We start from the raw sequence: 7493 nt of genomic DNA, 5'->3' as shown, positions 1-7493 counted from the left end.
ACAATATATAAGAGTTATTATGAAAGGAACACCTTACTTCATGTTTCTTAGTTTTAAGCCTAGTGTTATCAATTTAATTCCTACATTTGGGACTCGTTGATCCAGAAATTTCATTCCACCGGTTCGAGTACAGATCAGGTTCTTGTCTTCTAGCTGTTTGTAGGAGGGACCCACTACTTTTCGTTTACGTCTGACGGTTTTTAACGCATCTCGTTTCGAGAAAAATACCAAAACAGAGCAAACGCCACCGAATCAAGCACCAAAAGTAGGCAGCAGTAAAGATCATATCATTATCTATGGGGAGGGGGGATTCAGACACCCATCCATGGCGAAACAAAACCTAAACTCTTTATCAGGTACACATAATGAACACATCAGATCTCATGGGTTATATGTATAGGTTTCTTTGAGTTTCTGTAAGAAAAAAAAAAAAAAAAACAAAGACTTTGATCAAATCCTGTTTTAAAAAATTCACAATCAAATCACGAGTCTATTGGAATGTTTATCAGAATTATCGATAAAATAGAAATAAACTAATCCTGTTTGTAATGTCATTTGTGTAGATTCAGAGAAACTACACAATTCTTATTTTCTTTGTTGGGTGTTTTTCTAAGAGGAGAAGACTGTAAGAGCGCCTAATGTGTTAGAACGGGTCAAAGAAGAGATAGAGGCAATAGGTCATCATCCTGAAAAGTCGAGGAGCCACCATCACAAAGAGACTCATGGAACAAGTGACGACATTGACCAGAATACACCAGTTGATGATGTGAAAGGACCTGGTTTCTTTGAAGGCGTCAAAGAAGAGGTAGAAGCCATCGTTAATGCTGTTGTTACTCCTAAACATTCTCCAAAGAAGTGAACGTTTCATAGTTACTTCCAAAGCAGCCCCGGGACCGGGACGGGAACCGGAAACTGGGACAGGAGCGGAGACGGGAAAAGTCAAACTTAAAATTGTAGATAAGGGTACGTCATAGAAACGGCGACCATATTATAAGAAAATATAAAAATATCCATAAGTCAAAATGTTAAATCTGAAACATAAGTTTTAACAGAAGCAAACACACTTGATCAAAATACTAGACATCAGCAGAAACAATAGCAAACATACTTGATAAAAATACTAGATAGCAACAGAAACAGCAACAGAAACAGCAGCAAACACACTTGATCAAAATACTAAACAGCAACAGAATAAACTAATCATCTAGTAGCCCATTTTCGAATTCCGGTTCATCTAGTGAAAGGTCAGCAAACTCCAAGAATCCTACATCTTCCATAGAATCAAATCCATCTCCACCAACGTCCCATATCTTGGTCTTTTCACCTTCATATTGATCAGAATTCCTTGATAGAAGTCTTAGGTTGTTGTGGATGAAAACTAAGTCTTGAACATGACTAGGATTTAACCTGTTCCTTCTTAGTGAATGAATGAATGAGTAAGTACTCCAATTACGCTCAGCACATGAAGATGAACTAGGCTTTCAAGTAACCTAAAAGCCAAAGCTTGGAGTAGAAGAGTTTTAGCACCAAAGTTTGCCCACCAACTTTTGGGATCCATTGTAGACATCATTGAAATGGATGTTAAATCTTCAAAATGACCACTCTTCATCGAGAACAATGCATACTCCTGCATAACTTTCACGTGATCCTCATTGCTTGGAAACAATCTTCAAAAGCACTTTATCCTTTAATGTGAAATTTCTGCATCCCTATGTGGACCTTTTCTTGCCAAATCTTCATTCAGCCAATAATCACTATAGAATCTACAAAATACAGAACAATATATAAACATATATATGTGACAAATGAAAAATAAAATGATAAATCATATATTAAAATCATACCTTAGATTTAAAGAATGAGCTAGACAATGTAGGGAAGTGTTATTCCTTGTCCAGCGAGCCACCAAAATTTCATAAACAACATCATAGAAGGGACTGAATTCAGACATTGAACGCTTTTCTCTCTTGTAAATCTCAGCTTTCACCTTCTCGATCATAGAATCCCACATCTCATATACCAAGTGAAGACATGGTTTGTCGGTGTCACAAAATCTAATCATCTCATATATAGATCTTGTGAAATCTATAATATAAGATACCTTTTCCCACCAGTCATCATCTACAATCTTCTCTTTAACAAAGCTTGCTTCCCAATTGTCATCATCTCTGTAAGTAGACCATTCTTAACTTATAACCATGGCTGAAGACCCCTTCTTATCAGCTTCAATCTCTTAAGCATCACAATGATTGAGGCAAACCGTGTATCAGCAACCTTAAGTAATCTCAGCGGACAGAACTTACCAAAAATGGCTAGTCTCATGTTGTGGTTCATGATGAAGTTTTTTATTGCAATGGCATCTCCATGAATGTCAGTAATCCAATTACACTCCTCATATGTTTCTTGATTTTCTTCCACATACCTTGCTGCACAAATATTTTTCAGAGCGAGATTGAGAGTATGAACAACACATGGTGTCCAATAGATGTGAGGAAACCTCCCTCAATAAGGTCTCCAGCCGCCTTACAATTTGAAGCATTATCTGTGATGACTTGTACAACATTTTGCTCGTATGTATGTAAGAACAAAATTAATTTCATATTATCATATATATCTCTGAGTGTTGGACCTATGAGGGTTTAATAGTTTCTAAGTATGAAGTCTTTTCACACGTATCAGAATTGTGTTGATTCGCAGTGGATATCAGCAACAACATTGTCTGTCAATTGATGAATATCCTATGTTCGTTAGTCATTTCTCTTGCAAATGTGACTCAATGGAACTTGGTTAAGTCCTGGTTCAACAGTTGTTTCTTTAAAAGGTAAAGTCTGTTTGAAACAGAAGGTTTATAAGTAAACGGGATTTATGTAACCATCCATATTCTATAAGATGGACAAATCGAATATGTAAAGTGACAAATTACAAATAATAGGAATAGACATAAACAAAACTAGGATAAGACTTGTGCCTTGCGCATGTTAAATTTATATGAAAATTATTTAAAAAATATTGAATGAAAAAAATAAATGTATATTTTTGATCGAATTAATATTTTGGCCTTTAAACAATTTTTTAAAATTTGTTAATTACATAATTTTGTTTATTGATGAGGTGATCTCATTTTTAAAAATATTTTAGGTCAAAAAATCACTTATCACATAAGAACCTCACGTTTAGGCCGAAGAATCTCAAATCTAATATTTGGTTACAATAAAACTATGCCAGCTCGGTTTTATATCATGATTTAACAATTTAATATTTAATTATGAATATGAAAAGTAACGTGCCAATCTTATCTATCATCAATATTTTTCTATTTTTTGTGTCTCCTTTTCATTTTGGTTATTGCTCAATATAAATATTGATTTTAGATTTTATTCTTATTTCGTTTGTTTGTTTTGGCCTGAGATTTAAAAAATGATTAAGATTTAAAATTATTAAAGAGCTACATACTTAGGTTAAGATCCGCGTTTTGTGCAAAATAAATATTTTATATTTATTGCTTATTTTATGTTTTTATGCATATTATGAAACAATAAAATAATATTATATATATGAATAACTAAGAAATCAATTACTATTATGTAAAAAATTGGTGTGCACATATAAGTCAAACTATCACTTTTGTTTATTCACAATCATTTTAGGGTAAATAAATCAAAACAATCAATCAATCTTATCTATCAATATGATATATAATTAAATTTAAATGATGTTAACATAGATATATAGTATACTTTTAATATGTATATTTATTAAATGAGGTTTCTACTCTTATGGTTTTATGATTATTTGCATATTTGTGTAAAAAAGTTTTACACCAACGAAATTTTTTTAATGTGGGATGTTTAATAGTTCCAATAATTTATAATCATTAAAAAAAAACAATGAAGATTTCCAAAATTAGAATATTAAATTTTCAATATATGTTTATTTAAAGACATTATTAAAATTTATATCATAACACATGCTTGTTAGTTTTGTGAATATGCACATAGTTGTGTAATAGGGGATGTTGTGACATAATAACAAAAGTATACATATGCATAAGTTATTTCAATGTATGTATACGAACGTAAATTTAAATATTAACTAATATACAAATAAATAATATATAGTTATGTGCATAAATATGTTATGTATATAGTCGTAGCTACGGATATAATGATATATATCCTTAAATACACAGTTTTATCAATATGCACATATTAAATATTTTGTTTTAAACATATATGGTAACCGGCAATATATATTAGACGAACTATTACAAAATTGGCGTACAACATTACATAAGAAACTAGGATCGGCCCGCCCTACGGGCGGGATGGGATATATACATTACTTGTGATCTAAGTTATTTTGTTTGCAAATATATAGATATTTCGATTGATACAAACACTTATGTTTGAATTTGCAAGAGATATGTATGATACACTACAAAAAAGATTATGTTACATCACATAAATAGTATTAGAAAAGCAAATGATATTAATTTGAGACACTTATTAATAAATGATACAATGTTTTTTTAAAGATCAATTATTGTAATTGATGTTGTTATTAACTTATCTTTGTCTATATTAATCTTTATTAAGCAAGTGAATATCAATTAAAAGATATATTGAATTTTCATATACATGTAAAAATATGTAGTTTACTCTAAACTAAAAATAATTTTAATTTTACTATTGTTTCTGATGTTCTTATTAGAAATCAAAGATTTGATAAATTAATAAAAAGCTTTTATTTTTTCATTAATGATTATTTTACATTTTTGGTGTTTGTTATATTTTTATCAAGTAAAATAAAAATACTTGACACTACAACTGAAATTCAATACAAAAATTATGAACTATTTTTCATCTTTATATATTTGTCTTTGATGCGTTGGTACTTTTCATACATTTTTAAACCTATTGATTTAGATAATGTGAAAAATGTATCAATTTACAATTTGTTTTATAAAGTTAGTTAAAAACATAACAATCTAAAATGTTTATTTAAGTATACACACATTTATTAAATTTTATCAAATAAATCATATCATCCCAATCTTTATCAAATAAACCATATGAAATGAAGGTCATACTAAATGTCGGATTAAGTAAAACTCATCATTTTTAAGCAGGATTAAAAAAAAACTACTATGAAATTAATAATCCCTTACAGTCTATTACTATAACATAAGTTATAAAAATATATTCAAACCAATATTACTTTAAAATCATAATATGTCGATTTGATGCTACAAAAGATAATGTATCTTTATGTTAATGGAATTTAATCTAATATATTTTTTTTGTTAAGTTCATAAAGAACTTTATGAAGCATATAAACTTTTCTTATTAAAACTTAGTTAAATAGTTCGGATGACCAATTAGTTTAGATATATATAGAGAATTGTAGAATTTATGGAACCAACTTTACATCCATGTTGTTTTGTATTTCTCTTCTCATTGACATTGTCCTCTGGTGTTACATCTCGGGGAGAGCCATAAAAGCAATTGTTCCGTAATCTTTCTTTTTTTCTTGATTGTAATTATCGAAAGAGTCAGCAATTATGGAGATAGAGCCAGTAGTAACAGTTTACAAAGCTTTCATGACTCAGAAGATAGACACGTATAAACATGTTGTTGTACCACAGCTCTCAGAATATACTAATTGTTGGAATAAGCCAAAAGATAGATGTTGAAGATTAAATCATAAATTTACATATAGTTATACCAACTCTACTATTTTCCCATTTGTTAAAATTCACAAAAATATCTTCCATAAAACGTAAAAATGTAATCATTATTTTTTTTATTGTTTGTCTTTCTCCCTCAACTTTATTGTTGACGAACACTACCCCATCATCTAATTTGTGTTTACCTTTTGCTCTCCTCCCTAGCATGTCAAAAAGTGTTTCAAGAGACTGGCTTGACCCACATTGCCATGAATCTCAGCTTGACAAACGACAACATCTCTAATACTCTTCCTTTCTTTTTGTCTCTTCTTTGTAAATGTTTTGTTCAGTCTAACAGAGTTTTCAAAGAAAAAAAAACAATCATCATCATCACATGTTCTTTGAGCAGATTAAATGAAAAAAACAGAGCTCCATTACAGGTTAATAGGAAGAAATTCAGTTTTATGACACAAAGTGTGTATCAATTGAAATATCTATACGTTTGTAGATCATACACTCAAGCATAAAAAAAACAGTCAAAGAGCGAGAATGTGCCATTAAAAACACAAACATAAACATACAAAAGTTCCAAAAAAACTGTACACTTCTTTGCTTTTTGTTGTTGTGGGGTGCTGTGCATATATAACATAACAAAGATCCCGATTCATCTGACCTAGAACGATGCATAAGTCGTCAGAGTTCCAGACTCATCGTAATCTAGCTGCTCAAACTCTTCCACGATCCCAGAGATATCTTTCTCATCAATCTCCCCATCTCTTTCAGTTATACAATATAAACTCCGCAGCTCTGCAAACACACACACACACAAAAAACAACAACCATAAGCATAAGAAGGAAAAGGAAACAAATAAGACAGAGAATGAAAACGTCATGATCTCTCTCACCCAACAACTCCATCTTCATCAAGATCAGCAGGCTCAAGATCACTATTCGTAATCCTCCTAGTCAAAACCCATTTCACCAGCTCCCTCTGCTTGGGGACATCACCTCCAATGCCCAATCTCCTCCTCAATCAATCTCCTATGCACCATAAAATATACTATACCATCAAGCATTAATGAATATGTGAAAAGACCAAAAGGACATATTTAATTGGAACCAAGAATGTCCCAAACCAAAATCGGCATCCAACATAACTCGGGTTTGGTCGGATCTGAATTGGATGGTGGTCTGTAAAAAAAAATTAAAAGTGGTTCTTATGTTTGTTGGTTTGGTCTAAAAAAAAGAAAAAAGTGAATCCCGATTCCCCCCGAGCTCCCCTCCCCCCCAGACCAAACCTACAGCTCCTCCTGCAGCTCCTCCTCACTCTCCCCCTCCTCCACTCCTCCTCCACTCCTCCTCACTCCTCTCTCTCTCAGCTTCTCGAACGCTGCCGTCTGTTGCCGTCGGGGCGATAAAGTTGCAGCCGGTAAGCTATGCTCTGTTCGAGCATTATTTCGGAAGTAGTTTTGGGGGTTTAATAGATTTGTAATTGTGACAGTTAGTTTTCATTAAATGTGAAATTTTTTCGTATGAATTGGAAACAGGGAATTGGAGTTGATGGCGATAAGAAGAAGAAAGAAATTCACTACTTTCTTCAAAATTGTAGGAAGAAAACTGGGTACAACTGGTAGAGAGAGAAAATATAGAGGAACGAGGGGATGCGTGAGCGGGCACGTGGAGCCCCAATGGGATCTTGTGCCCTTTTTCATTTGATGTCGGATTACAACCTGTGGCGTTGATCTTATATGAGCGTGATCAAAGGAGTATGAAGCAGACGTCCTTGGTAAGAGAGCCGGATGCTCTAGTGGTGTGCTGGCGTTTTTAG

General features: G+C 32.3%; 1 protein-coding gene across 1 annotated transcript; it reads left to right on the top strand.

Moving 5' to 3' along the window:
• Nucleotides 1–243: 243 nt before the first annotated feature.
• Nucleotides 244–928, top strand: LOC125594558. The gene is made up of 2 exons (XM_048770713.1): nucleotides 244–356; nucleotides 615–928. Exons 1-2 carry the CDS (start codon nucleotides 326–328, stop codon nucleotides 857–859), a joined length of 276 nt encoding a protein of 91 aa, XP_048626670.1. The 5' UTR covers nucleotides 244–325; the 3' UTR covers nucleotides 860–928.
• The last annotated feature ends 6565 nt before the right edge of the window (nucleotides 929–7493 follow it).

This window comes from Brassica napus, assembly GCF_020379485.1.
Source record: "Brassica napus cultivar Da-Ae chromosome A9 unlocalized genomic scaffold, Da-Ae chrA09_Random_2, whole genome shotgun sequence".
Lineage (NCBI taxonomy): Eukaryota > Viridiplantae > Streptophyta > Magnoliopsida > Brassicales > Brassicaceae > Brassica > Brassica napus.
The sequence above is the reverse complement of the archived record's forward strand: the minus strand, read 5'-3'. Positions and strand labels throughout refer to the sequence as shown.

Coding starts and splice junctions, on each gene's coding strand:
- LOC125594558 (XM_048770713.1), top strand. CDS start 326: ATGGCGAAACAAAACCTAAACTCTTTATCAG. Junction 357..614: donor AAACCTAAACTCTTTATCAG/GTACACATAATG, acceptor TGTTTTTCTAAG/AGGAGAAGACTGTAAGAGCG.